Consider the following 27,893-nt stretch of genomic DNA (forward strand, 5'->3'; position numbering starts at 1 on the left):
CCAGCCGGCGCCCAGGAGGACTGGGCTGGGGCCGGAGGAGGGGGAGGCAATTCCCGCGGCGCCAGCGCGCGGTGGCTCCGCAGCCGGCGCGGTGCACGCGAGGGAGAAGGGGACCGGCGAGGAGGGGGAGGGGGCCTGCGAGGGAGGGGCGCGGCGCCCTCTTGCCGGCTTCTCTCATTCTTTCACCCCGGGGTCCCGGGGAATGGAAACGGCCCCCGGCCAGGCCGGAGCGCGCGGATGAAAGGCGGCCCTCGGCCGGAGAGCCGAGCCTCCTCCCGCCCGGGCGGCGGAAACTGGCAGCGCGGGGGGTGTCCCGCCACGCCCGCGTCCCAAAGCGGGAGAAGGGGGCAGTCTCGCCTCCTCGAACGGGGGTCTCCCAAGAAAACTCATTCCTGCTGGCATCTTGCCACCCCGACAGGGGGCCCCGCCCCGACTCTTGGCTCGGAATCTCGAAGCCCTTCTTGAGTCTTTCCCCTCTTTCCTATGGGCCTTGGTATGCCCCAGGGGACAGATGTCTTGGGATCTTTAACATTTGGGATGCTGCAAATGCCGAAGTTAAATGAAATACCTCCCGGGAGGGAAGGCCGGGGGGAGACTCGGGGAGAGAGGAGATGGCCTGGACAAGCAGGTCCTGAAGCCGCGAGGCAGGAACAGGGGGCGCGGGGACAGGCGGGCGGCGCCAGATCTCCATGGGACAGGTAAGGGGGAAAACTTAGGGGGAAGCAGCGCGGGTGAACTGAGGGGTTGGGGGGAGTTCAAGCTCCTAAACCCATGGTCTTCGGCCTTAACGGAGCTGGCCCTAAAAGGAATGGAGTAATTTACAAAAGGGGTGGGAATTTCAAGGTCCTCCCCAAAGTGCACATTTCCGACTCCTCAACCCTTCTTCGACCTTCCCCATGCCTGTGGATCCCCTGGCCAGGTTCCGGGAAGCCAGAAAACAGCCAAACAAAAGGAGCAAAGTCTGGGGCCGCCTGGATGCGGAGGGCGCAGTGGGGGAGGGGAGCAGGGTGGACGGACAAAGGGGCTTTTTAAGGAAAGCCTAGAGGTCTGATTTCAGGGCACATTCCAGGCTAGAATGGAGTTCTCCTGTCCTAGCCCACTCCACCATCGCCTGCTGGAGGAGAACACCTTTCCCAGTAGGAAGAGAGAAGAGTGCAGTAAGAAAACGGTTCAGGAGCCCTCTCCCACCCGCCTTCGCCTGGAGGGTCCCGGGCTCCTTGGCTTTTTTCTGCTCTGTTGACTCCGGCAGCTGACCATTGCTTTGTTAATTCATTAAGTGGGGTGCTGGGCTGGGTGCTGGTGGCGATAGGAGGGTGGTTGGAGGAGGCCCTTGGCTTTGAACAACTTCCAATCTCATGTATTAGAAGAAACTTAAAGAAGGGACTTCAAAACAATGTTGGAGTGGATGGCTATAGAGTGTGGAAGTCTCCTGATTTGGGACTTGTCGTTGGGAACTGAAAACCCGAAAGAGATGCAGTTTTTCGCCTTTCAACAATCAGATTCCAAGTCCTTTAACTCTGCTCAGGGAAACCACTTCCTCCACCGCCAAGTGGTGTGGATGCTCTGGGCTTTGGGGCAGGGCATTGATTAGTCAGTCCCCCAATCCCCGAGGCTGACGGGGAGGGAGGCAGTGAACCCCAAAATTCCCAGCCAGTTTCTGGGGTGCCCACCTCCCTTTCGGTATTTTGAGTTGACAGGCATGGCCGACAGTGAGATCCGACCTGTTGAATCTGGTGGAGTTGGTTTGCTAGTCCCATCCCAAACCTCACGTTTTGCTGGGCAGGAAATGTTGCATGTGAATTTGAGGGAACAAGGGGGTTTTCGAGAGTTCCAGGGGATCAGCGCAGTGAGTGGATTATCTGTGTTTCTTTCCTCTGAGCTCAGAGATGGGAGGGTCCCTGATGGTGGGGTTCTTAACTGGGTCCTGGGCACCAAAGCATCTGTGGATAGAATTCAGAGGGTTTATGAACTTAGATGGGAAAAAATTTTTTTTATTTCACACCAACCTTTAACAAAATTTAGCATTGCCTTCAATTACAAAGGCAAGAAACCACAGGCGGTACTTGTGACTTTGCCATTGATAGAATTCACAGATAGTTTTATACCCATTACAGTTGTTGTAACTGTCTTGAAGTATTGTTCACGTTCATTTCCTCTATGAAATTATCCACTGCTGGATCCTGTTTAATGTTAATAAAGAAGCATATATATTACCATGTTTTTCTGTTTTTAGAACTGTATTTCCATATAGTTGGTTCTCTTAGTGATTGTCTTCATTTCATTTTGTGAGTTAAAATACATGCTATCAGCTAGTTCTAGAAACTTCTATCACCCCCCACCACCACCTGGAGCTGGGGGATGGGCAAGGTGGAGGAAGGGGACCAGTTACAATGAGTCAATCTCTCTCTGTTTGTCATTGAAAGAATGTGACAAGTCTATTGGGGGATGGGGAGGACTGGGGGAGGGAAGGGCTGTGGGTTCTTGGGAGACCAGACTGAAAGCTGGCTCCACTTCACAGGAGGGGTTCCCCCCACCCTTGGGGCCCCTCAGCCTCAGCCTGGAGAGAGGGAGGTGGTCAGCCCGGAGGACTCTGGGGCTACCATTGTTTGGAAAGCAGGTGCGTATAGGAATGTGAGGGGGAGCAGGGTATGTGTGTAGGGACTCTGGGGACGTCAGCAACAGAGCTCAGGCCCCCAGGAGCTGCTTGGTGGAGCAGACTTCCATCATCCTGGCCCTGAGGAATGGGGAGGGGGATGGGGTTTGGAGGTGAGGATGGAGGAGGGAATCAATCCAGAGAGAGGTACAGGTGCCTATACCCCAGGTTGAGGGGCACAGTGGGAGTATCAGAGAGGGAGAAAGGGAGGCTGTGGGATGACACGTCGAGGGGTGCAGTCCTTAACCCACAGTATGTCTCTGTGTGGTCCATGGTGAAGCAACAGGCCGCCTTAGCCCTTGCTTCTCTCAGTGAAATGGGCTAAGTTGTGAACAGTTTTTGGTTTGCTTGAGGCTCAGTGGGGTGGGAGTCCTGGAGGCGTATTTTCTGTAGAGAACGGGTTGCATTTTGGTCTCTGGTCCCTTGATTAGATGCTGGGGTCCCAGTGGAGCAGGGGACAGGGCTGGGGTTCAGGGAACCTGCTGAGGCATGGCTGTAAGTAACAAATAGGCCTTGATGATCCTGGGGGGCAATGTCTAGGATGGAAGGAGAGAACACCCTTGCTGTCCTTAGGATCCTAGCACCTTCCCATATGGACTCCATAGCTACTGCCTTGCCTGAAGCTTTTTTTTTTTTTTTTTTTTTTAAAGATTTATTTATTTATTTGACAGAGAGAGATTACAAGTAGGCAGAGAGGCAGGCAGAGAGAGAGAGGAGGAAGCAGACTCCCTGCTGAGCAGAGAGCCCGATGCGGGACTCGATCCCAGGACCCTGAGATCATGACCTGAGCCGAAGGCAGCGGCTTAACCCACTGAGCCACCCAGGCGCCCTTGCCTGAAGCTTTTTAAAACCTGATTTGAGAGAGACGAAACTCGGGCCTTGGTTTCCTTTCCAGTGTACGGAAAGAGCAATGAGCTCTTCTTGTCACTTTGTCAGTTTCTTGCTGGTGTCCCCATGGACTGTGGACCTTCACCCTCCTTCTGGGGGTCTTGCAGGCCTTAATTTCTGGAAAGGGAAACTGAGGGTCAGGAGGGCAGTTGTGCCTCTAACAGCTCACCGTGTTGCATAGAGTCCCTTGAGGCCATGAAGACGTGACCCCTCTTGCCTTCTTCTGGGGTTCCTCTTTGGGGAGCCCCCCTTTCTCCCCACTCCCCGCCCCCGGAAGTGCAGAGGCCCAGGAGCTGCCCGCTGGCAACAGCCACCGCAGGATTAGTTCAGGGAAGGACTTGCTCACCTGCTCCTCCCCTCTGACTCAAGTCACAACAAGTAACCTGGTTCCCCTGGCCCGGCAGGCAGCCTAGGAGGAAAGGCAGGCAGGCCAGCAGGCGGGACCAGAGGGAGGGGCGGCCTTCGGCAGCGAGTGGAGCACGGAGCCAGGTCAGAGAAAGAGGACAGGGAGGCCTGCCTGTGTCCTGGGACACCCTGAGACGGCATGCGACACCCCTCAGCCCCCTGACCTGGGAACAAGGGGTGCTTCCGGAATCCTGGACTAGACCCCAGAAGCAGGTGAGGGCGGAGCAGGGTGGAGCAGGTCTTCGGGGCTGAGGGGCAGACTGGCCCCGAGGGACGGGGGCGGCGGGGAGCCCCTGCGGTGGCCAGCACCAACACCCCCTTCCTCCTTGTTTCTTGGGCACAGGATGATGGGGGGCTGCTGGTGGGCCCAGATGAGGAGCCTCTTGTTCTGCTGTAGTTCCCAGACCTCAGCCTCTACGGGAGAAAGGGGAGAGGCCCAGGAGCTGGCTTTGGGGGCACATCTGGGATGGGGGAGGGTCTTCAGGGGCTCAGCCTGAGGGTTGCTGGTGTTTTCCTGTCTTCGCCTCTTCTTTCCTTCGCCTTTTTCCGGGGACCTTGTTTGGTCAGGTGACCTGCTTCCTAGGACCCAGGACTGGGGTTTGCTGTGGGGGGTGCTAGGGTCTGGAGGGCAGGGAGGGATTCCTGCCTCGGGAAGGGGTTCATTGTGTTCCCTGAACTGCCTTTATGGGAAAGCAATGCCTGAAGCATCAGGCTCCAGAGACTTCTGTCCCGCTGGTGGAGGGGGGACCTGGGCAGGGTCCATACTGCGAGGAGGGCCACGTTCTCCGAGGGGTCCAGATTCAGAGCGGGGGGCTGACAGGGCCTTTCCTACAGACTATCTAAATCTTTGTGCCTATGAGGAAAGCAGGCCCAGCCAGGCCAGGCGACTCTCTCAGGACAGCATAGGCAGTGGCTGAACTTGAATCTCCCAACTTCAGGTCCTGTGCTCTTTGCTCTACTTGGAGCCGCGAGTTAGCCCCAAGTGCGCCCAGCGTCAGTCAGACTGGGGCCACTGTGAATGCCAGGGCCAGCCTCTTGACCCTGGCAGTGAACACTGGGGGAGGGGGATATGACAGGAGGTGGGGGTCTCCTCTCACATCCGCCCCCCTGCTCCGGTGACCCTACTTTGCACGGCAACAGTCAAGGAGGGGAACCAGGCTGAGTTATCACAACTTCCCAAGGCAACGCCTTCATGGTTAATAATTAATTAGCAAGTGTGACTAATTAATGGCTTCACTCCCACATTACCTCCTTCCTCGTCCAAAGCAAAATTCCCTCACCGTCCCAGCTGTGAGGGCCTTGCTTTCTAGCTGTGGCTGGGCCTTGCCCCTGGCTGCTGGGGATGGGTAGAGGCTGCCTGTGGTGGGTGGGGGCTGGGTCAGCCGCCTGCCCCTCAGGCCTGCTCTCATCTTCCGGAGGGATGGGTCGCGCATGGGTGGCTCCCCCACTGCATGTCTTGTTCTGGGTTTCCAGAACATGGGCCATTCTCTCTCTTTGGCATGTTTGCAAAGGCCCCACATAAACTTCTTTCTTTTTTTAATCCTACCATCTGTTCTCTAGACTTTCCTGGAGAATTGGAATTCCAAAGTGCAGGTACCTACTGTTTTCAGGGCTGTGTTTTTATTGCTGTTGCTCAACGGTCCTTCGATGGGCTGAGTGGTTGATGGAGGTCGATAAAAGAGCCCCATCCTTCCTGCTTTTCCAGTCTCGAGAAGCAGAGGTCCTCCTGGGGACCGGGCTGCCTGCAGCCCTCTCCCTCTCGCCTTGCTTTGCGCTCAGTTTTCCCAAGACCTGCTTTCCTCGGCCCTGGGCTGATGGTGGAGGGCGGAGCCCACCTCCTCCACCCCGTGGTCCTGTGCGGTAGGCCGGCAGGATAAGCTCCAGACAGAAACTCAGAAGGACTTTTGGACTGTTGCTCAATGGGCTGACTCAGTGAGGAGGTGGCTGGGCTCTCCTTCCAGACTGCCTGCCTGGGCTCCGCCCACCTCTCCCCTTCCCTGCTCCCGCCAACAGCTGCCAGAACCCTGGCCGGCAGGGACCCTGAGCAGGGGTGTGAACTCAGGGAGGAGAGAGGGGGCGAGCAGCAGGTGTTGTTTTGGCGACTGGAGCCCGGCTGGGCCGACGCATTCTGAGATTGTACCTGTGCCACCAAGTGTGCTCAAGCCCAGGGAGGCAGAGGAGTGGGTGATCTCGGCTCCTCCTTGACCTCCAGCAGCTTCCAATCTAGTCACAAATCCCACCCCACCCGTGACCCTGAGACACACACACACGCACACATACACACACTGGGCCTCCCTGGCTGTGGGGTATAGGGAGGGGGTCTTGGCCGACTCCTCCTTGAGGGGTCTCCTAGACAGAGTGGCTTGGGAATTACATCAGGGCTTCCGGGCAGCTCTCTGGCACCTGCCTTTGGATGAAGACCCTGGTCCAGAGGGCTGGGCAGCATGGGCTTTGAGGGCCCTGGAGCAGAGGCTTGGCCAAGTACCCAGTACTGTCTGTCACCCACTGGGCAGCGGGACAGGCCTCATGCCTCCTGGGTTCTCAGGCTGAGGATAGTCAGCCCCATGGGGACCGCTGTGCCCCAAGAAGACTTATTCTCCCTTCTGCTTTCCTTTGCTCCTTGCTTCGTGTTCCCTCCCATTTTTATTATCCCTTTCCTTTCCTCCTCTTTCTTGCTCTTTTCCTCATCCTTCTCCCCAGGCTCAGTGGTCCTTGTGGCCACTCAGAAGGAGGCAGCAGGAGGCTAGGATGGGTTCAGAGAGCCCCCCCCAGAAGAGTTTTGCTGGTGAGGCCCGCCAAGCTTTCTCTGCAGCACCCCCCGCGCCAAGGGCCTCCCGACCCCAGACTGTCCCAGAAACCCCGTCCTCACTTCCCCTCCCCCTGCCCTCAAATATCGGACCCTTACTTAAGGTCTGTGTAGAACCAAGGGGTTTTACCTACAGCCGGTTTTAGTTTATTTATTTATTTCTTTGAAGCTGGGGAACCTGCAGGCCGTCACCACATCCTGGCTCAGGTTGGAAACGGCGTCACCCCTCCCTACTCTGTGCCCCCTCCTCCCCGAAATCCATCATGGAGAGTAAGGATGAGGTCAGCGACACCGACAGTGGCATCATCCTGCAGTCGGGTGAGTGGTTTGGGGAATCCCGCCCTGTGGGCCCCCAGCCTGACTCTCCGAGGCCGCAAGCCCCAGGGCTGGCCAGGCTGAGTGGCTGGAAGATGAGTGGAGAAGGTGGGAGGCTGGGAGAGGCCTCCGCTGGGGGCTAGATACCCAACGGGCTGCCGTTTTCCCGGATGGTCTGGCCTGGAGGTCTGATCCTATCTGGAACAGGTCTCTGCAGTTCTGGCCCTAGTGATTACTAAGAAGTAGAAAAATCTTATCTGGCTACTGGAAAGGTCCTGTCTCTCTGGTTGGCCTGAGTCTGTCCTCCTGATAGAAGAGAAGAAAGAAGCACATATGTGAGAGAGAGGGAAAAAGAGAGAGGGAAAGAGAAGGAGGAAGTAGTAGAGGCAGAAGTAAATTATAGGGGTGTAGGGTGGGAAGGGGAAGAAAAACAGAGCTCAGGCCTGTAGCTTGCCCGTCACTGCAAATTGCCTTGGGGTTGGAGGCCAGCCCTTTCCCGTGAGCTGTCCTGTTGCCACCTGGAACTGCCAGGAGATGTGTTTGTGGTTATGACACAGGCTGCAGCAGCTGACCTGTCATCTGTGGGCAGGGATGAGGTTGTGTGTGTACACGAGTGTGTGTGTGTGTGTGTGTGTGTATGTACATGTGAGCACATCCCCCCCACCACCCCGGGGATAGTTAACAGGTGTCTGAGAGGGTCTCCCCCACCTGCTGAGCTGTGCCCTGCTGCCCCCTAGGCCCCGACAGCCCCGTCTCCCCTGTGAAGGAGCTGACGCACGCGGTGCGCAAGCAGCAGAGGGCCCTGGAGGCGCGGCTGGAGGCGCGGCTGGAGGAGCTGAAGAGACTCTGCCTTCGGGAGGCGGTGAGAGCCCCAGCCAGCCCCCCGCCCCCACCCCCAGCAAACCTGGGGTTAATCTGAGCCACAGTTTGGGATGCTGGGGCTGCTTGGGAGGGAATTCTGGAAATCAGAAGGGGGGCGGTGAGGCCTCGATCCCGTGTGCAGCACTTGGCCTGGGCCCCGGACGGCTGGTGGGGGAGAAGGAAAGAATCCAAGTGGGGCCCGCGGCACAGGGAGGGAAGGACAGAAGGGCTGGAGCGGGAGTGGACGGAGGCGTGCGCGCGACTGTAACCAGGGCCAGAGTCGATCTCTGAAGGAGGGGGGACCTGAAGTTTGAAGGAAAAGAGGACGGAAGGTAGGGGGTGCCCTGAAGAGGCCAGAGAGGGTTATGGGGTACTCTGGGTTATGGGGTAAGGCGAGGCGTGGGCAGGGGACTCCGGGGAAGGGCAGGCACAGGCCATGCAGAGCTCGTGGGATTGGCGATTCCTGGTTGGCCAAGGGCTGCGTACGTGGAGAGGGGCCTGGCTGACTTTGTTTCCCCGCAGGAGCTGACGGGTATTTTGCCAGCAGAGTATCCCCTCAAACCAGGGGAGAAGGCCCCTAAGGTCCGCCGCAGGATCGGAGCAGCTTACAAACTGGATGAGCGGGCCTTGCACAGAGAGGTGAGGAGCCCGAGCGGGCCGTCTTGCCCCCACAAGTGTTGCTCACTGAGCCAAGGCCACGCCACGTGGAGGAGTTAGCTCCTGAGGCAGAGCCGCTCAGCCAGGACCTGGCCATCTCCGTCTCACCCCAGCACACCCCGTCGGGGAGCTTGGCTCTGTGCTGATGAGGGACACCCACGAACCTACAGCCCAGGTGGTGTGGGAAGGGGTGCCGCCACAGGAGCTGGGAGAGCTGGGACTTCGTGAAGATGCTGGGTTTGGTCGCCAGTAGGCAGAAGATCAGTTAAGAGCTCAACCACCAGCCCAGAGAGGCAATGGCCTGTTTAAACAGGTTATTCTGGCCCCTAGGGCTGTCCTCCTTCTCCGCACGGCAGGCAGGCAGGCGGCGGGGGTGGCTCGGGCCCTAGGATTCCTTCCCTGTGGTGTGAAAGGCAGCAAGTTTCTCCGGGCCTGCCTGACCAGCCCTTGGGGTCAGGAGGGAAAGTGTCCCACTTTGGTTCCCACGCTGCCTGGCTCAGGTTGCTCAGGGGACAGGCTAGTGGGTGGGTCCCTCTGCCCACTTCTCAGGGCGACAAGTCTGCTCTCGGCCACCTCCCACTACCCCACCCTCCTCCCCGTGGCCTCAGCCGCAGCTCTCTGCGTCCCTGCTTCCTGGGCTTAGGGTCAGGATCCAGAGCCCAGGGGGTCAGGGCCGTTCTCTGGGTCCCTGAGTGAGCCCCCTGCCTCTCCCGCCTCCCCAGGACCCCCTGAGCAGCCTGGAGCGGGAGCTGGCCCTGCAGCTGCAGATCGCTGAGGCGGCCCGGCGCCTGTGCCGGGAGGAGAACCTCAGCAGGCAGGCCCGGCGGCAGCGCAAGCACGCCATGCTGCAGGAGGAGAAGAAACTCAGGGAGCTGGAGCGCTGCCTGGGCGAGCAGCGGCGCGCCAGCGGGCCCCCTTCTACCGCTGCCCTGCCCCTGGGCCGAGGTGAGCCAGCCGCCCCCAGAGCCCTGGGCCACGTGCAAGCTGCATGCGATGGCAGGGGCCGGGACTCGGGCCATTGCATTTGCCTTTGTGCCCAGCACCGTGTCTCATGTTCCAGCTTGATTTTAGCTCGAAACCCGCTTCCTCGGTCCCCCACTACCCCACCCTGACCTGCTGCAGCCCCGACAGGCCGTGGCAAAGGGCTTCTCCATCCTGTGAGACCTTCTCCCCTGTCTCCTTAGAAAGCAGTCCACTCCTTCCTCATCCTTCTCAATGTCCTCTGCCCTCAAGAAGGCCTCCTGGGCAGAAAGGTGCTTCCCAGGCTGACTTCGAGCTTCGTCCTAGGGTCCGCTCAGCAGCAGTGGGCAGGGCTGCCCTCCTGCCCTCCAGGCCCCGGGGCTGGTGTATATGGTTTGGGGAATGGGAGGCTTCCCTGAGCTTGGGCTCTGAGCTGAGAAACTGTCCCCTGGCCTGTGTCAGGCCGCTCAGGGGCCTACTGTTGCTACTCACAGCTGCTCCCTGAATTGTTTCAGGGGCCGGAGCTGCTCGTGGGATGTGTAGGTGGAAATCCAGCCCCTCAAATGCCACACCCAACCTTTGCTTAAGTATCTAGCACCACCTAGTCAGGAGAAGGCCTCCACTTCTGTTCTCCACTCTCACAGAGCCTCTGGTCTAGTCCTGAGCCCCGTGGCCTGGAGACTGGGGGCTGTGGGGGTACCTCAGAAGTTGTGCCTGCCTAGGGCCTGCCATTATTGGAGCCCCGTGCATCTAACTCCGGTTACCTGCTGGCAAGTGGTTCTGAGCCCTTCGGTGTGGCTGTTGCTCTCCCCGAATCCAGCTTGTTAGGCCGAACTGCAGCCCTCCCTGCCGGTTCTCAGGGCGTCCTGCTTGCCCTGACCCCGGGCCTCTCGTGGGTAGCCCAGACCTCCACAGCTCTAGGGGAGAGAACCAGGGTGGGGTGGGGAGCAGTGGCCCCGGGGCAGAACTGGATGCCAACGCCTCGGTCTGGGCACGGGGAATTGTTTAATTCTCCACCATCAGGCTCCTACCCTGCACCTTCGGTTGGCTTTTTACTGAGGCTGTTCTCCTCTCCTGGTTGGGGACACTTGTATTTAGAGTCCCCCATGCCCGGTGGCCCATGCCTTGGACTTAGGGGATGCTCTCAGTCCAGTTTGTGGAGGTCTCCATTGCCACACATCTCCCTCTAATGTTGGGAGAAAGGATGGGACCCAGCACCTCCCAGGTCACCTCTAGTAGAAGCAGAGGAGGCAAGAGGGGCCTCCGGGGGACAGCTGGCCCAGGAAACACAGGAGACCGGTGCACCTGACACAGGCTCAGATGGCCAGACTCCTCTGGGTCACCTGGTTCTGGCCTGGCCTGGCTGTAAGGTAGCATTCCATGTCTCCAAGGCACAGATGGAAAAGAAGTTCTCCATCCTCCCTGTACTCCGACAGGGTCCGCCCACTTGACAGTACCTCCCACCCTCTGCCCCCTTGAAGGGAAGCTATGGACTCAGGCAGGAAGGTCCCTGAGGACTCACTTACTCCGTGTCCCTGTCCCGGTTTGTCTCAGCCCCGCCTGGGTCCCCCTCCAGCTGGTACTATCCCGCAGCTCCCTCTGCTCACAAGCCTGCAGGTGGTGGGGTGGCGGAGGTTGGGGGTGCTGTCCCTGTGCTGCTGCCATTGCTACCATGACGCTCCTTGTGGGGGGCACGGAGAGGGTCAGGACTTGCCTTGGGGCTTTGGTTAACCCACCATGGGAGGCAGGACGTTTTGAAGCCTTCTCCGGGCCCTCAGCTCAGGTGAAGACGGAGCTGTAGAGAGGAAACGGGGTGAAGCTGGCTGCCTTTCAGCCTCCAGACCAGAGAAAGACCCTGCATTCTCTACTTTCAAACCCTGCCTTGACCGTGGGCATGAGGTCCTGGGCGCTAATGTCGTCCCTTGGGAGCCCAGGAGGCGGTGGCTTGAGCAAGTAATTCCTGCTCTATGGCTCCCCTGCCCAGCCCTGCTTTCCCTGGAAGGAGGAAGTAGAAAAGGATTAATAATTAGTTAGTAGCTGAAAGGTGTTTGAAATTAAAAAGAAAAAGCAAACAAGCAACAACAACCAAAAAAAAAAAAAAAAAAAAGAAAGGGAAGAAAAAGCCCACCTGCTCCCTTGGTTTCTGCTTAAGGCTCATTCAGTTTAGGATAATTACTAATTATGCCAGGTGGGAGTAATTAGCTAGTACCCTGCAGGTGTCGGGGAGCAGTCAGATGTTAAGCTAATTTACCACGGTGAACTGGAGGAGAAATTCCCCAGGACCCAACCTCTGGTTGTAGTAGGTGCTCTGAATGTGTTTGTTGACTGACAACTCCTGCCTTCAGCCAAGCTGCCTCCTAGAATTTCCATAATGGAAATTATGGTGGGAATGTTCTATGGTGGGAATGTTCTATGGTGGTGAATGAATTATGGTGGGAATGTTCTATACCTGTGCTGTCCAATATGGTAGCCACTCGAGGAGCTCCTGAGCATTTGAAATGTGCCCCATGTGACTGAGGACCTGAATTTTTAATTTTATTTCATTTTAATTAACACAGCCCCATGCAGCTAGGGGCAACCCGTGAAACAGTGCAACCTTTGAGAAGGCTCATGTTGTGGGTATGATCTCCATATTTACTACCCACCTGGGGAGTCCCGCGGGCCACTGCTGGACCGAGGGCAGGGCAAGGTTGATCCAGGGCTGGGTTGGGGCAGCATGGCCAAGACAGGGAGCAGCCTTCAGCAATGGCTTGTGTTTGCAGATAGATGTGACCTACCTGTTCCTTACCTCTACAAAGGCAATGGGTCCCCAGATGACCCTTGTGCACTTTTTTTTGGCCAGTGCACTTTTTTGGCAGTGCACTTTTTTTGAGCCAGTGAATCTGGCCAATGATCTGCTTGTTTTTATGAAGATTAGGGATGATGAGACCCGATGTCTTTCTTCCCAGACCATATAGTCAAACCAAAACATACAACTAACCCCAGGGACAGCAGGGGGCTATGATAGTTAACAGTCCCCCAATTTCTTCAACTTAGCATCCGTGAAAAATAAAACTCTTTATTCTCCAGGGTTTTGGAAAAGATCAGAGGCAGAGAACCAGAATTCAGTGAAATGGTGTCTCCTCATTTGATCCCCAAAGCAAAGGCCAGTGTGAGCCAAGCGCACCTTGGGATAGCTGACTGCTTGGGAGTCGGCCCAGCTCCTTGGGCAATATGCCCTACAGGGTTTAAGAATGACTCTCGGTAGAGTTTTTATTTCATTTAAATTGTGGAGCAAAGGTTGACAAACTTCTGTACAGGCTCAGAGAGTAAATATTTTATGGGCTTCATGGGCTATAAAGTCTCTGTCACAACCACTCAGCTCTGCCACTGTGGCTCAAAAGCAGCCAGACATTACATAAGCAAAGCTGTAGCTGTGTTTCAATAAAACTTTATTTAACTGGATTTGGCTCAAGGACCCCCAGCTTGCCAATCCCTGTTATAAAGGATTTCAAGATAGCTGGAATTGTTTACTTTTCTTAGAACTTTCTGGAGAATGACTTACACATTAGATGACAGCTAACAGGAGAGCAAATAAATGGTCATGGTGACGAGCCAGAGTCTGGTCAGACTGTCTGGGTATGAATTCTGACTCAGTCACCTTTTGGTGGATTCACCTAAGCCACGTTCCTCAATTCCTCCAAGCCTTGTTTTTTTTTTAAGCTGTTATATGATGATAATAGTATTTACCCTACATGGTGGTTTTGATGATCACATGAGTTAATATATATGAAGTACTTAGAAAAGTACTGGCACAACAGAAATTTTAGCTATTGTTTTTATTTTTATTTTTTTGAAGATTTTTATTTATTTATTTGACCGACAGAGATCACAAGTAGGCAGAGAGGCAGAGAGCCACTGTCAGAGAGAGAGGAAGGGAAGCAGGCTCCCTGCTGAGCAGAGAGCCTGATGTGGGGCTCGATCCCAGGACCCTGGGATCATGACCCGAGCCGAAGGCAGAGGCTTTAACGCACTGAGCCACCCAGGCACGCACAGAAATTTTAGCTATTGTTAATGTTCCCTCATCATTGTTATCATAGTTGAAAATACTTTGTGAATTCCATCCAGGTCATTTTAGGAGTATTCGCAAGGTCCAAAGTTTCATTTGTCCAAGGGCAATGGCAAATAGACGTTCCCTCAGATTTCTTGGATCACGCTGCTGCCATACCATGCAGAAATGTCACACTCCCATTTCCTTCAGGTGACCCACCATATCACCAACTGAAGAGCCTTCCGTATCTGGCCAGGCCAACCCCACAGCTCAGATTCCCACTTTGCACTGCTCTCCGTGCTGGTAATGCAGGATTTCTCAGATTTGGGGTCCTTGAGTTGTATTTATGATCTCAGAACACTGGAAGAGTTAGGGAAATAATTTTCATCCTGAGGGCCTTCCAAAATGATCCTTTGCCTTTCCCTTCCACTGTCAGGAAACCCAGAGGAAGCTCTGGCTTTTTTGACAGATGGGGAAACTGAGGCCCAGAGCATTGAAATTGCTTATTCAAGGTTGCATAGTAATGGCAGAGCCAGGGTTAAAATCAGGTTTCCTGTCTTCTTGCTGCTAACTTCTGATTCTTTTCTACTTCCAAGTAATATATTCATATCTAATATAGTACTTAGTACGCAGTTGGTATTTCCTGATAAGGGATGTTATCAGGAAGGGGTGGGGTCAATACTGCCTGTTAATCCAGATCTATGGGTTGATTTCCTCACCTCCTTCTCTCCCGTTTGACTTTCCCAGAGCTCAGTGCCTCAGATGACAGCTCTCTATCAGATGGGCTGCTCCTGGAGGAAGGTGAGAGGGGTAGTTTAGGGATTGTTGTTAGGGCTGGGCTCCTACTGGAAGATGGGGACGGGGGTGGAGGGGGGGGCTTTGGCAGAGTTCACTAGTAAGGCCTTCAAGTGGGGAGTGGACATTTAGTGACCCAGTGAAGGTGGGGTTGCCAGGCTGGGCTCAGGGTCTGTGCTCTTGCTTGATGCACATTTCTGTGTCCCCCTGCCCATGTTTATTTGAGGGTGGGAATGTGTCGACTTTTTCCCATTCTAGAAGTTCAATCAGTTTGACAGGAAAGGAAAAAGCGAATTCTAGCAGAGCCTATAGAGTGTGGGGGGTGTCCCTGCCTTTGCCCTGGGACATTAATTCAATATGCACCTGTCAGACCCTAAGAGCCATCTGGCCATAATCATTTTCCCTTTTGAACAGAGGGTAGCACTGGGGATGGAAACAACAGTCAATAGATTAAAAACCCTGTTTATAAACCCTAAGGATGCTGGAGGTCAAGGTGGACCAAGAGGGTAGCATAGCCCTGCCTAGGGGAGTGCCCAGGTCGATAAGGGAATAGCACAGCATGAACAAGAAAAATCAGTACGCAGAAAGTTAGCTGCAGACAGGGTAGTGGGAGCAAAGGTTAGAAGGTGGAATACTGTGAGTTAAGCAGAGTCAATCCAGGGAGACTTCTTGAAGGAGGCAGGTGTAAAACAGCTGTGAGAGAGGCAGTCCCAAAAGAGAAGAAAACATCTTCGAGCATCTGGGCCTGGAGCCACAGCCTGGAGTAGTCAGACAAGCAGCCTCAGGAGGGAGAGCAAAGCACAGGCCAATTTGGGCCTATTTGTCAGCCACTGACTTCACCAGGTTCTTCTACCCCTGCAGAGGAGTCCCAGGTGCCAAAAGCTCCCCCGGAGTCCCCAGCTCCACCTTCCCGGCCTCTCCCACCCCAGAGCCTCGAGGGCTTGGAGCCCGCGGAGCCTGAGACTGGGGGCCTGGAGCGGGCCCCAATCCAGAACAGCCCCTGGAAGGAGACTAGCCTGGACCACCCCTACGAGAAGCCCAGAAAGTCTTCTGAACCCAACAGCGAGTCCAGGTCAGGATGGGGAGGAAAGAGGGTGGGGAGTAGGTGGGATCTGTGCTTGGCTGGAGGAGGGATGCAACAGGGGAAGGTCTGGGAGACTGCCCCCTCCTTAACTGTGTGATGGTGGGAGGCATGAGTTTTGGGGATCCCCTTCCTCTGTGCCCTCCTTCCTCTGCACAACTCGAGCCCCACAACGGAGGCATTCTTGCCACTGACCTGTCTCTCATCCTTTTTCAGCAGCCCAGCCACCACGCCCCAGGATGGGCCCAGCACCTCCAGCCTCTGGCTGCTGGAGCCTGCCTCCTACCATGTGGTTCCCATCCGCAGCCTTCCTGGCCAGCGGCAGGGCCGCACCAGTGCCCCAGCCACCCCCGAGATCCAAGGCAGGAGGGGCCAGTCTCAGTCTCTGAGGTAAGAGGTCACCCCAGAGGTGCAGGGGGAGGGGGACCAAACTCTTGAGAGCTTACATTTGGGTGTTGGTGGCTTCTAGGATGTAGGTAGGACTGTGGATGGCACCTGCCTAGTGCTGTGGCTTCTCCCTAGGATCCCTCCTTGGGGAACCTCTCAATAGAGGCCATGCCACGCACAATCAGCGCGTCATTCGTGAAGCAGGCTGTTTTCTGCACAACGCAATTCATGTTTCGTCACCTTAGCCAGATTCTCTTATGGCAAGAGAATATGGAACTTGGTAGACACTTTTGCAATTGTTTAAGATTGTTTTATTATTGGTGGCTGGCAGTGGATGATTCACTTTCTTAACTGATGTGCAGTCAATTCTCATTATTTGCGGTAGTTTTGCGTCCCATGACATCACAGCAAACACTGAATAATACTGAACCATTGCTCCTTGAGCAGATAGTGCGGTAGGCTTCTGAGAGCTTCTGGTCACAACATTGTTGTCAACTGATCAGTACATAACCTTGTTTCATGTGTGCTTCTGTTTAAAGACACCTTATTTAAAATATATTATTGACCCATTAACCTTGAATTCCTGGCCAATAGCACTCTAGGTCATGCCCAAATAAAGCTCAAGTAATACTTAATATTCTGCAAGAAGATATATCTAGAGCCTTCCCGCACTTGGAGCCGTTTTAAACAGTAAAGTCGCCAAGAAAGAGCACAAAAATATGAAACACATTGCACTAACTAGACTGTGGAGAGGATACTCGTTTATAGTATGAAAGCCACAACAAGAGCTCAGAGCATTGCCTTGTTCCGCCTCAGCGGAGAATGTGCCTAGTGGGCATCCCCAAATTTTCACCATTCTCTGCACGTCCACACATGACCACAAGTGTTGTGAGTGTCGATTGGAGGTTACAAATACATTTTTGCTGGGGGAGATTTTTGCAAAGACTGAATCTGCAAATAATGATAATCAGTCGGATGTTATTTTCCAAGTGTTTTACAGAGCTAGGACAGGCAGCACACGAATGCCCTGGGCACGACTTCTGGGTTCTTCTGTGGGTTGAAATGTGCTTGTCAGGCATTGCTAGGTGGGGTGAGGCTTGGGACAACTGCTCTCAAGTCAAGCAATGAATTTTATATTTTACATACTTCCCGGTCTAGTTTACAAACGGTGCCTTTGTGCAGAGGGGTGAGAGGCACCCCCTGTGGGCAGACACAGCCCCACTGTAGTGCCTATTAACAGTGAGACCTGCATTTCAGCCCCTATAGGTCCTGGGCTGCCGCCCTAGGAAGGAGCACGGTGACGGCGGCTACTCTATATTAGCTTGGTAGCCTGGCCATATGGGTGTTTTAAATAAGAGAATTTTACTGTCTCACAGTTCTGGAGGCCGGAAGACCAAGATCAGGCTAGGGTTGATTTCTTCTAAGGCTTCTCTCCTTGGCTTGTGGATGGCGGGCCATCTGCTTCCTTCCCATGGTCTGTGCCCCACACAGCTTTACAGGTCCAGCTTAGAAACCTGGCCATGTCACTCTGCATGTTTCTGTGGGTGTCATGCAGCTGGACACAGGGTCCCTAACGTGGGAGAAAATAGGAGACATCGCTGGGGCATCTTGTCACAAACAGCGCAAGTGTGAAGGCAGCAGGAGCATGGCACATGAGGGCAGGAAGGGGGGGATCTGGGTGTTTATTTGGGGGAGCTTTGACCCAAGACCCCAGCCTGTGAGCCATGCCTCCTCCGAGGAAGGCCTCCGCCTTGCCGTTTTATCATCACCGCCCCCAACCCCACTGCCCCTCAAGGCCCGCGGGAAGAGTCTGGGCCTCCCAGACGCCCAGACTCAGTGCATCTCCCCTTCCTCCCCCAGGACCGATTCCTTCCGGGCGGGCCCCGAGGGCCGAGGTCGCAGCGCCTTCCCCCGCCGCCGCCCCACTTACTACACCGTGACGGTGCCCGAATCCTGCTTTCCCCCGACCAAGCCCCCGCTGCCCCACCCCGCCTACCACTCCTGCTCGGAGGACAGCGGCTCCGACGTCTCCAGCATCTCGCACCCCACGTCGCCCGGCAGCAGCAGCCCCGACATCTCCTTCCTGCGGCCGCTGTCCCCGCCCCAGCCGCCTTGCCACCGCGGGGCCTGGGGCCCGGCCGGTGCGCTCTACCCGAAGCTGCTGCTGCCCCCCGGGCATTTGGCGCCCGGGCGCTACGTGCTGGTGGCCGAGAGCGCCCTGCCGCCGCCCGCCGAGTGGGAGCTGGGCCGCGCCGCCTTGGGCCCCGCCTACGAGGAGGACCTGCGCTGGCAGCGCCTGGTGGCCCCCCACGGCCGCGTGCTGCGGACCCCCTCGCTCAAGGACAGCCCCGCGGGCCGCGCGCTCAACAAGGCGGCCGTCTCCGAGGAGCTCAAGTCCTGGCACGAGCGCGCGCGCCTCCGGAGCAGCCGCCCGCACTCGCTGGATCGCCAGGGGGCCTTCCGTGTCCGGAGCCTGCCCCCGGGGAGAGAGGGCTTTGGGCGAGCCCCGGGTCCCCGGACACAGGTACGACGGCTCCGGGCTTCCGGGGAGGGGGCCTGCCGCCGGGGGAAGGGCTGGACTCTAGCGGGTCCAGAGCAGAGAGGCGGCCTACCTGCAGCGCCACCCCCAGCCAGGAAGGACAGACCACTAAAACGTTTCCCCCTGGCTTTGCAAGGCCCTCGGACCTCTCCTTGGGGCATCTCCTAATTTTACCTCTGGCTCCAAAACACATACCCACCTGCGCTGGTGAAGGTGATCCTGGGAGAGAGCAGAGACGTTTTTCCTTAATAGCTATTCATAGATGGTCCGCAGAGCAGATAAGCCTCTGTTCATAATTGGAAGTCCGAGCCGAATTAACCCCCAAATCTCCTGACCTGAAGGCTCAGGACAAAGGGAGTCTGAAAACGTGTTCGCAGAAGCCAGGACCTGTGATTGCCCGTGTTTCACCTTCCTCTGACAGCCCTCTACACCTGGGGGCTCAGAAGCAGGGTGGCTGAAGGTTAAGGGCACAGACTCTGAAGTTAGGCTTGGGGGGTGGGAGTAATAAGGATTGCTCAGATCAGAATCGTGTATAGTTAGTACTAGTCAGTGGTTCTCTTATCGGCCAGGGGCCAGACTGGTAAGACAGAGCACTCTGACATGACGTAAGGGTGTCCACTGTGGATTCAGTGGCCCTGACCTTCATTCCGGAAGTGGGGGTAACACAGGAGTCCTGTCTTCTTTCTCTCTGGTATGGAGGGCTCTGCAGGGGGTGTGCTCCAGAAGTTTCCAACAGGCTGCTCCTTTGAGACCCACGATTCCTAGCAGGCCCAGCTGCACGTCCCTCCCCCACCCACCCCCAGTTCTCTGGGCTGCAGCTGGCATCCTGGCCGGGCAGCAGTCTGGCCCCGGTCCCGGGCCGCACCCTCCAGCTGACGGGCTTTTGCTTTTCCCTTCCTGCCAGCTTGAACCTGCCCTTAGCCCAGGCCCAGCCCATCCCAACCTGCCCAACAGGGAGGGTGACAAGAAGTGAGCCCAGGAAAGGCAGGGAGTAGGAGGTCAAGGTGCCTGTCACACCCCTGGAGTGGAAAATAGATAAAGGGTGATCAGTGGGGGACATTGAACCTCCTGGGGTGGGGCAGGGGCTGAGAGGCTGGGCCCGTGTTGCTGCCGGTCAGCGTCCATAGGGACGGGGGTGGCATACCCGCGTTTGCTGTCTGGACATTTCTACCTGGTTTGCTCACAGATCTCTCCTTTCTTCCTGACCCTGGCAGGTGGCCACAGTGTATGTGCCCCGGAGATCACCCGAAGGGGCCCCCGTGCAAGTCTTTGTGCCTGAGAATGGCGAGATCGTCAGCCAGGTGTAACCAAGGCCTGGTGTACCGTGTGGCCCCCACACCCCGGCCCGGCTACTGGAAAAGACTTGTCCACAACAGGACTGGAGCCGAGCCCTTCCCCCCTTGAGTGCCTTCTTTAGCTCCTTGACCCCCATCGCAGGTCGATGAGCCGGGGCTGAGCCTTTTTTTTTTTTTTTTTTAAATTTTTTTTTTTTCCAGAAACCCTGACTTTAGGATTTATATTTGTGATATGTGCTCAAAATCCCTATAATATGATGACGCATTATTCCCCAGAGCTTGGTCTACTGGACTTGAGGCCTTGCCTGTCTGACTGACGGCTTCTGTCTCCTTCTGCAAGCGGCAGGGGATGTGTGAGGCCGAGGTCTCGTTGGGATTCCTCACAGACTCGGGATTCCTCACAGACTCGGCCCTTGGGCTCCAAGAACATCCCCAGGGACCAGCTCCTGACCCTGGGACTGCAGCTAGAGGCATACTAGTGTGCCTCCCCCACCCCACAATTTCCTAGCTCTGTGGGTACTGTAGGGGTGTGGGAGCAGGGGGAGAATCGTCTTCCCCCTTTATAATGTGCTCTGTGATGCACACACGAAGTGGTAGGTTCAAGATTCTATGTCCTGGTGGAGTATTGTCTTCCTGGATGGACCCTGTCTTTTCCTCACGCTGTAACCCCCAAACCCGCCCCAGTCATTTACCATGTGCTGTCTGTGCCCTCTGGGCTCCCACATCGACTCAGACCTCTGAGCCTTGAATTTGAGGCTTTGCCAGATTATAGCATTCGGAGGCCCAGGCTGGGGGCTGGCCTGTGGTGTTTGGCGGGGGGCAGCTCATGCTCTGACCAGCTTCTCTGGGTGTCGTGAAGACTGGCAACCCCACCCTTCCTTCTGTCACCTTTTCATTGTAGTCCTAAAAAGCAGTGCCTTACCAGGTGTTTTTGGAAAGGCCCCATGTCTGTGGTGTGTTCTTGTAGGCAGGGGTGGGGGTCCCTGCCCTGCCGCTCTCCAGCCAGCTGTGCTTCTGCTCTGAGACTGGGTTTCCTTGAAAGACGGCATGTCCTTATTTTTACGGATATGGGATTACTCCCTCTCAAGAGCATTCATTAATTGTCCCATGTGCTAAGACCTGAGCAGGCCTGGAAACGGCCTGTGCTAAGACCATCCCGTAGTCCCTGGGTCCTCATCCTTGGGCCTCTTTGCTCTCAGAGCTAAGTTCAGATTCTGTCCATGCAGAACCCTTTCCCCTCTGAGTGCCCTGGACTAGGACAGAAACTACAAATACAGCTTAAACCTCCAAGAACTTTGGTGCCTGACCCCAAAGAAATCCAGTTCTCCCCCTCCTGGACAGAAGGCGGTGTGGCCAGCTGTGCAAGGTTGCCAAGGGAGGAGCTTAGGTGGCCCGTCAGGAATCTGGGGGAGGGGAGGAGAGCTTGGGGATAAGCACCTGCATACCTGTCACTACACTCTGACCACATCCCGCAACTCCCCCACTTTTTGGGTGGACACTGGCCCCATGACATTTGAATCTCCTACTTTGGATTCTTGTTCTCTTGTTTTGTCTCGAAGCCCCTTTCACTAATGTACAGTTATTTCCCCTCCCCGTGTCCTTCTGGGAGCCCAGAGCTCCCTAGGCTGAGCCAGGAGACATCCGAGCGCCCCCACACACATGAGTGTCCCTTATGTTAACTTATTGGTCCTGTATGATGCCTGGTACTTGGCTGCGGGGCTGAAACTGTGTGGGTTTTAGTGCCAAATATGTCAATAAAGTCTGTTCTTTGTGATTGGTTGAGCTGATGATGAACAGTTCTTTTGTGCCAGGTTGTCTGAGCAGAGGATTTGCCCCAGATGCCTGCCTGGGGAGGCTGGTCTCCAGCCGGTCTGGCCAGGTGAGACGGCTGCAGTGGTAGAGGAAGGCTCTCCGGTTCTTTGCCTTCCTCACAGGACGGAATGGGGAACAATCCCGGCCAAAGCTCCCTAGGTCTCTAGGGCTTGAGGAGATGGGCTCTGGGAGTCGCTTTCTCAAGGGCAGGGGACTTTGTGGCAGCTTCAGGAGGTCTGAAGTCTTCCCCTGAGCCAGGCTGGGCCGTGGTTAGTGATGCGTGTGACTAGGAGTGTTCTGCTCCCTGAAGCTGTGTTCTTGGCTGCCCAGAGTGGAGGTTCCCACAAGAAGCAGCCCCTTCTCCAAAGCTGGACAACGGGGATGTTTCCTTGGGGTTGGGAAGAGGGGGCATTCTCCACAAGGTCTCCTCCGCCATATGGGGGCAGGATCGCCCTCAGCCCCTTGTTCTACCCAGGACCATGGGGTGGCGCAGGGGCGGAAAGTTCCAGTTTGGACCACCTCCTGGCCTGGCCTGCAGGGGCCGCTACAGGACCCGGGAGTGCAGCGCCCCCTGGAGCCACAAGGCCCAGGAGAAGCGTGAGCCCCGGATCTGAGGTGCCCCGTGTGTCAGGTAAATGGTCTCTGCCTGCCTGTTGTCCTCCACAGCAAAGGGCTGATGGCTGCGGGTAGGGGTGACTCCAGGCTGGCCCTGGGTGCTGAGCCCTGGGGACGGTGGGAATCGGTGGGCTTCAGGGACTTGGCTTTCTTAGGCCTGTGGGGGTGGGGGGTAGTGCTGTGTTCCTGATGGAGGTGGGCTGGTGGAGGGAAGGGGACTCCAGGGGTCTCTGGAGGACAGAGCACCCCGATCATGGACCTAAGCATCTTCAACTTGGCTGAGCTGCTGATAACGGGGTTCTTGATCCTGTGCTGTAGACAACTTGATGCCTTAGGCCCAGGGAAGCTGACCGGGTGCTGGGGGTGCCGAGGGGACCCCCTGTCAGAGGTGGAAGCTCCCCAGAAAAGGACTGGCGGGAGACCAGCTAACATATGGGGGGACAAAAGGAAGCAGGGGTTAGGGCTGTGTGTCGAGGCTCTCCTAAGGACAGCCAGCAATCGGATATGCGAGTCTGGAGACCCAAGGTGTGGGGCACTGGTCTCCTGGCCCACAAGCAGGTGTTCCTGGGCATTGTCTGGGAGGGGCCGACATTTACAGGCTCTTAGCTCCCCTACCACAGGGCAGAATGGGATTCGGAATTGGAGAATGGGGACAGAAGCCTCTGGTACAAGGGAGATGGAGGATTTTAGCAGCAAGACTCCCAGAGGCAACTCGGCCCAGAGGCAGACAGAGGGACACTGCAGGTCCCTGATTCTGTATTTTAGACAGTAGTAATGAGGCCTCGGGGAGACCCTTCTGAATCTGAAATTTGCCCATGAGAGCCCTGAATGGAAGACTTGTAGGCAAGCCGGGGTGAATCAGGGCCCTTCCGAGGGGCCCCTATCTTCCCATGGGGAGGGAAAGGAAAGCTGATGGTGGGGCCAGGCACTGGCATCACCCCGCCAGTTCCTTTTCTTATAAATGGCCTGCCTCCTGCAGCTTCACCTGCCGGTGGCGAGGCCGCCTCCCTAGGAAGAAGCGCTGACGCCCGTCCTTCCTACGGCCCTCATCACCAGCTGCAGGCTGCTGCCCCAAGCATGCAGAGGAATCCACACCCTAACAAGCAAAAGCCACACAGAGTAACTTTTTCGCAATCGACCGGCCAAGTCTCTTGGAATCCTAACTTAGCGGGTGAGCAGCTGGCCCTGGACCAGGCTGTGTTTCAAGCCATTTCAGTCTCAGAGGTGACGGTGATTGCCCAGCCCTGGCTTGAGGTGTCACTTCATGGACACGAGTCAGCCCCCTTCTGGCTGCTCCCTTCACAGCTCTAGGCTCTGGGTACTTGTCCGCTTGCAGACCTGCCTCCATGAAAAGCCAGGAGCTGGGCAGGGAAGAGGACACTGGGGCTTTGAATTCGATCTCACCCAGCTCACAGCTACTCAGGGGGAGCCAACATCCACGCCCCCTGCCATGTTCTGTTTCCATGCCTATCTTTTCTCAACTGAACAGCCAGAGTGATCTTGTTAAACAAAAGTCAGACCATGCCACTCTTTAATGCAAAGCCTCCCCAGGGCCCCCATCCCATTCAGAGCAAAAGCCTGAGTCCTTACAGCAATCCTTGCCATGGGCCCTGCAAGGCCCGCATGACCTGTCCCATCACTGCTCTGCTTTTGTCTTCTGCCATTCTCCCTGCTCTTCCTGCTCAGGTACATACTCCTTGCTGTTCCCTGACCATGGCAGCATGATCCTGCCTCCGGGCCTTTGCATGTGCTGTTCCTTTGGCCTAGAGTGCTCTTTCCCTAGATATCTTGTATGGTTTGGTCCTCATTGGAAGGACCGACCCTTGAAGACTACTCAAATTTAATCAATGACATTTTCTCTGACCTCCTGTGTATATATACTAACCTATATGAAAAATTGCAAAAAGAATACCTTTAGAACAGTAGTAACAGTAGTTTCTGTGAAGGAACCACTTGGTATGTAAGCTCTATGTCTGTAAGCTGGACTTAAAAGAGTGCCTTTTACATAGAAGGTGCTCAATAAATATATGCCCAAGAATGAATTTATTAATTTCCTGCTATGTGTAGGGATTATCCTATTTTTTACATGAGTGAATTAATTATGAATTAACTAATTATAAATGAATTAACAAATGCATTAATTCAAATTAATTATGAATTAATTAACTCACACCTCATAATAATACATACATACTGTGATTATTATTGTCCCCATATTAAGGTAATAGAACTGGAGCTAGGGGATATTTAATCTGTTCAAGATTGCTCCTGATATGCATTCAGTCATTGAATTATCACAACAATAATAGATGCTATCATCTTCGCACTTGTTGAGAGACTTACCTTGCTGAAGCTCACAGGGCCAATAAAATAGAAGAGCTGAGCTTTGAACTCAGGCAGAAAGATGTTTAATTGCTGAGCCATGGCTTTAAGCCCCACCCCCAGAGCCCTCTGCTGGTGAAGGGGCCTGAATCGGGGCTGCTTGCTTCTATTGCTCTGGCCCTAGCATTGCTACCATCTCCAAGGTCTTGATTCATCTACCATCTCCAGGATGGACAGGCTCTGTTCTTAGCGTTACTCCCCAGCCTCTGTGTCTACTACACCTGGATTCCTACTCAGGGAGGCTCTCCCAGAGGCCTTTACCAGCCCAGTTGACAATGAAGCTTCCAAGGCTGATTTGAGGTTTCGAGTTCATTCATATTCAGGATTTTAAAAGCCTCTCTAGGACAGCTCCAATAATGTGTGGCCACTGGGGGTGACTTAAAGTTCCCTCTCTTTACAATTGTCCTTCTGTCCCTGGCCATTCGTGATGCAGAACTCTTACATATGTTCCCACTGACTGCCTCTCCACTCAGGCTCCAGAGGTCCCCACTAGGTCATAGGCCTGGAGAAGCTGGTTCTTGCGGCTGGGACACACACCCAGGCTCTGATGGTTTCTGAGCCTTCCTGGTAGAGGGTAGGGGCTAGAATGGCCCTGCTTTCCTATTCCATCTGAGATAATCAGCCAAACTCCTTCCGACTCCATCCCTTTGCAGGATTGCGCCAGTCAGAAAGAGATGCCTGTGAATTCATTTTGGAATTTCTAGAACAAGGACAAGTGGTAAGGAGATCCTCTGAACCGTTTTGAGAGCTGAGGAGGAAAGAAGAAAAAAGTGAGGAAGTGAGCACTCATGCTTCCTTGGGTTTTGAATACTAGCCCTGTCTTGGAATTCACCTGAAATTCAGCTTTTTTTTTTTTTTTTTTCCATAGAAGAGGGAAAAGAGAGAGTTAAAGAAGGTGGGGAAGGGCAGAAGAAGAGGAAGAGAGAGAATCTTACACAGGCTCCAAGCCCAACATGGAGCCCCACGAAGGACTCCCTCTCACAACCCTGAGATCTAAGCTGAAATCAAGAGTCAGATGCTTAACTGACGGAGTCACCCAGGCACCCCGAAATTCAGCCCTTTTTTGCCCTCTGACCCGAACAATCTTAAGTCAAGTCAGCAGACAGGATCTGCGCAAAAGAAACTTTCTTATGGACTCCTAGCTCTACAGGCCCCAGCGGGCTCTGAGGGGGCCAAGGCATTGATGAGTGTTCGTCTAGATGATGCAGGAACTGATGAGGAAGTCAAGCGAGCTATCCATCTCCCCATCCCGGCTGCCCTGAGGGCTGGGCTGACGGCAAGGGACAGGGTCTGGGGGTACAAGCCGCAGGTCCGGCCTGTAGGAGGGACTAAGGACTGAGGCCTGGCCCATAGGCAGGCAGTTTCTGTGTTCTTTCCTAGTCCCAGTCAGACAAGCTGAAGTTCCTGAGGGCTGTGGATACCCTGAGCAGCGCTGTTCGCTCCCAGCCAAATGGCAATATGAATGATTACTTTCCCAAATCCATTCTGGCCAAGAAAATTGAGGTGAGAAAGACCCCGAGCTCTTCTGGGAGTTGGTCATCCAGGGAGGAGGATGACCAGCTCCCAGAGCCAAGAGCTGGCCCCGCTCTCTGAGGAAATTCTTGTTTCCTCCTGGCCCTTCTAGGTACTAATCCTTGAAGAATCCACCGAGGTCTTGGTCAGCAATGTGCGTCAGCAAGCCATGCTCTGCATCGTGGCCCTGAGGTTCCTTCTTTGCTGTTTCCTCCTCTGAGCCCCTGGGTCTCTGATGCCGAGAGCATTCGGGTTGGGAGGAATGGGAAGGTTTGGGGACTTGAGTTTTGGGCTGTGGGTGGTAGGCCCCCATGATTACCATCTCATCGACCAGCCTCCAGGGGTGGTAGCGGTACCTCTGATTTCATTATTAGAAGCCTGTTAGCATGCCCAGCGTAGGGAGGTCTTCCCAAGATAGGGACCTCCCTCCCTGGCAAGGGGACTGGGGACTCAGGGCTACACTGTTTCCTGTGCCTCAGGAAAGGTAGGACACCAGGTTCTACCTTAGGGACCTAGAAGCCTAACCCACCTTGTCACTAATATCCTCCAAAGCCCTCTTGTCTTTTCTTCTCTCTCACCCCAGCCAGGTGAATCCACCATTCTACTTACCCCAGAAACTGGACCTGGTAAATTCCTGCATCTCTAGCACATTCTCTCTGCCCTTCATCGCGCCCAGTCTAGACCGAAGGGAGAGTGCTAGTCTCTACCTCCAGGTAATCCCCAGCATCGCCTCCCAGGGGAGGTTTCCTCTTCTGAGGCTTGCTCTGTCCTCTGAGCTCCTGGGCCCTTCTCCTCTCCTCTCTGGCCCCTCCTTCAGGAGCTCGGAGCCCCATGGTCCTCACTCTGCCGAGGAGTAACCCCTTGGCCTCACCCTCACCACCTGTCTCCCTAGGGAGTGACTCGTGTTCCCATGCTGCCTGTGGCCTCTCTCAAAAAGGCTCTCGTTTCTCTGGTTCCATGGCAGATTCTGTCTTAAGAAGAGGCCATATGATGATAAACCCCACAGATTTTATGGAATAACTGACCAAGCAGACTGTCAAATCTCAAGTATTTTCAGTTTTAAAAATAGAGCCTTCCTTAATCTAACAGCATGAGTCCCTAATGGTGAGAACCTCACGGGAACTGTATTTGTTGGGGACACCTGCCTGATGCCTACATTTTACTATTTGGCCTACGATTTGGACGGGTCCCAGTCTAGTCTCCCATGAGGTCAATGGAGGTCAGCACTTGGGAAGATCGGACTGTGGTGGCACAGCTGGACTGGTCCCACTCTTCTTCCTCCTGAGGAGGGGTCTGAGGGACATGGGGGAGTGCCCCAGGGAGCCCAGATGGCCTGGTGGCTGTCGGTCCTCCTACATGTCACGCCTCCTCACTTGTCAGACGATCCAAGCCTTAGATGACCTGTTACAAGCTCTCGTAATGGAGGGTCTGGACCCCAGCATGGCATTACTACAGGACTTCCTGGAGGTAAGTGTCTGTCAAAATCAGCCACACTGGAGCCCTGTTTTAAATCTGGTCTTTTGGGGGAAAAGACAAGGAATATTAAGACAATCGGTGTGTGTGTGGGGGGGGGGTGTCTCTCTAGCCCAGAGGTCCTTGGTTCTCAAACCTCTCAAGCATCACAGTGACTTGGACACCACTTCTTGTATTGCCCTCTCTCTGTCTTTAGAGCCTTTCCAATATTCTTAGTGATGACACGCTGTCATCTCGCTGGGGTGAAGCTGAATTGGGGAAATAGCCGAGTCACTTGAAACCAACTTTCCTCACCATGATGATGAGGCCTGAGGATAATATAATTTTGGATAAAACATGATGTGGGACTACCAATACGGAGAGAGGATCACCTGGGTGTCTTTAAAAAAAAAAAAAAACTTTGGGGGAGCCTAGGTAGCTCAGTCAT

The 27,893-nt window shown here is 55.1% G+C and overlaps 2 protein-coding genes across 4 annotated transcripts in view; both read left to right on the forward strand.

The window, feature by feature from the left end:
* Positions 1 to 498: 498 nt before the first annotated feature.
* On the forward strand, positions 499 to 21,454 carry INAVA (innate immunity activator). Of its 3 annotated transcripts, none has more exons than XM_082703873.1 (10): positions 499 to 698; positions 6,922 to 7,070; positions 7,805 to 7,929; positions 8,451 to 8,567; positions 9,308 to 9,530; positions 14,323 to 14,376; positions 15,232 to 15,442; positions 15,671 to 15,841; positions 17,699 to 18,362; positions 19,592 to 21,454. In XM_082703873.1, exons 1-10 carry the CDS (start codon positions 538 to 540, stop codon positions 19,682 to 19,684), a joined length of 1,968 nt encoding a protein of 655 aa, XP_082559999.1. In that variant the 5' UTR covers positions 499 to 537; the 3' UTR covers positions 19,685 to 21,454. The 3 variants fall into 3 exon arrangements, with proteins under 3 accessions (XP_082559999.1, XP_082559998.1, XP_082560000.1); XM_082703872.1 differs by having other exon boundaries at positions 523 to 698; positions 15,668 to 15,841; XM_082703874.1 differs by lacking the exon at positions 499 to 698 and adding an exon at positions 3,943 to 4,159 and having other exon boundaries at positions 15,668 to 15,841.
* Positions 21,455 to 21,963: 509 nt separating this feature from the next.
* The window catches only part of LOC309849961 (maestro heat-like repeat-containing protein family member 7), a gene marked incomplete at its 5' end in the record, with an annotated part of 31,772 nt that continues 25,842 nt past the window's right edge, over positions 21,964 to 27,893 (forward strand). Inside the window, 7 exons of the mRNA XM_082703054.1 lie at positions 21,964 to 22,081; positions 23,079 to 23,270; positions 25,135 to 25,199; positions 25,862 to 25,984; positions 26,106 to 26,185; positions 26,577 to 26,706; positions 27,374 to 27,460. Of these exons, the coding sequence (XP_082559180.1) occupies positions 21,964 to 22,081; positions 23,079 to 23,270; positions 25,135 to 25,199; positions 25,862 to 25,984; positions 26,106 to 26,185; positions 26,577 to 26,706; positions 27,374 to 27,460 (795 nt within the window). The remainder of the gene's footprint in view (positions 22,082 to 23,078; positions 23,271 to 25,134; positions 25,200 to 25,861; positions 25,985 to 26,105; positions 26,186 to 26,576; positions 26,707 to 27,373; positions 27,461 to 27,893) is intronic.

This window comes from Mustela nivalis (assembly GCF_964662115.1).
Source record: "Mustela nivalis genome assembly, chromosome: 16".
NCBI classification, from domain to species: domain Eukaryota; kingdom Metazoa; phylum Chordata; class Mammalia; order Carnivora; family Mustelidae; genus Mustela; species Mustela nivalis.

What these genes read in the sequence shown, in the direction of transcription:
- INAVA (XM_082703872.1), top strand. Translation starts at nt 538, where the DNA reads ATGCTGCAAATGCCGAAGTTAAATGAAATACCTCCCGGGAGGGAAGGC. An exon ending in AGCGGGCCTTGCACAGAGAG is followed by an intron (nt 8,568 to 9,307) that starts GTGAGGAGCCCG and finishes CCGCCTCCCCAG; the next exon opens with GACCCCCTGAGCAGCCTGGA. An exon ending in TGGGCTGCTCCTGGAGGAAG is followed by an intron (nt 14,377 to 15,231) that starts GTGAGAGGGGTA and finishes CTACCCCTGCAG; the next exon opens with AGGAGTCCCAGGTGCCAAAA.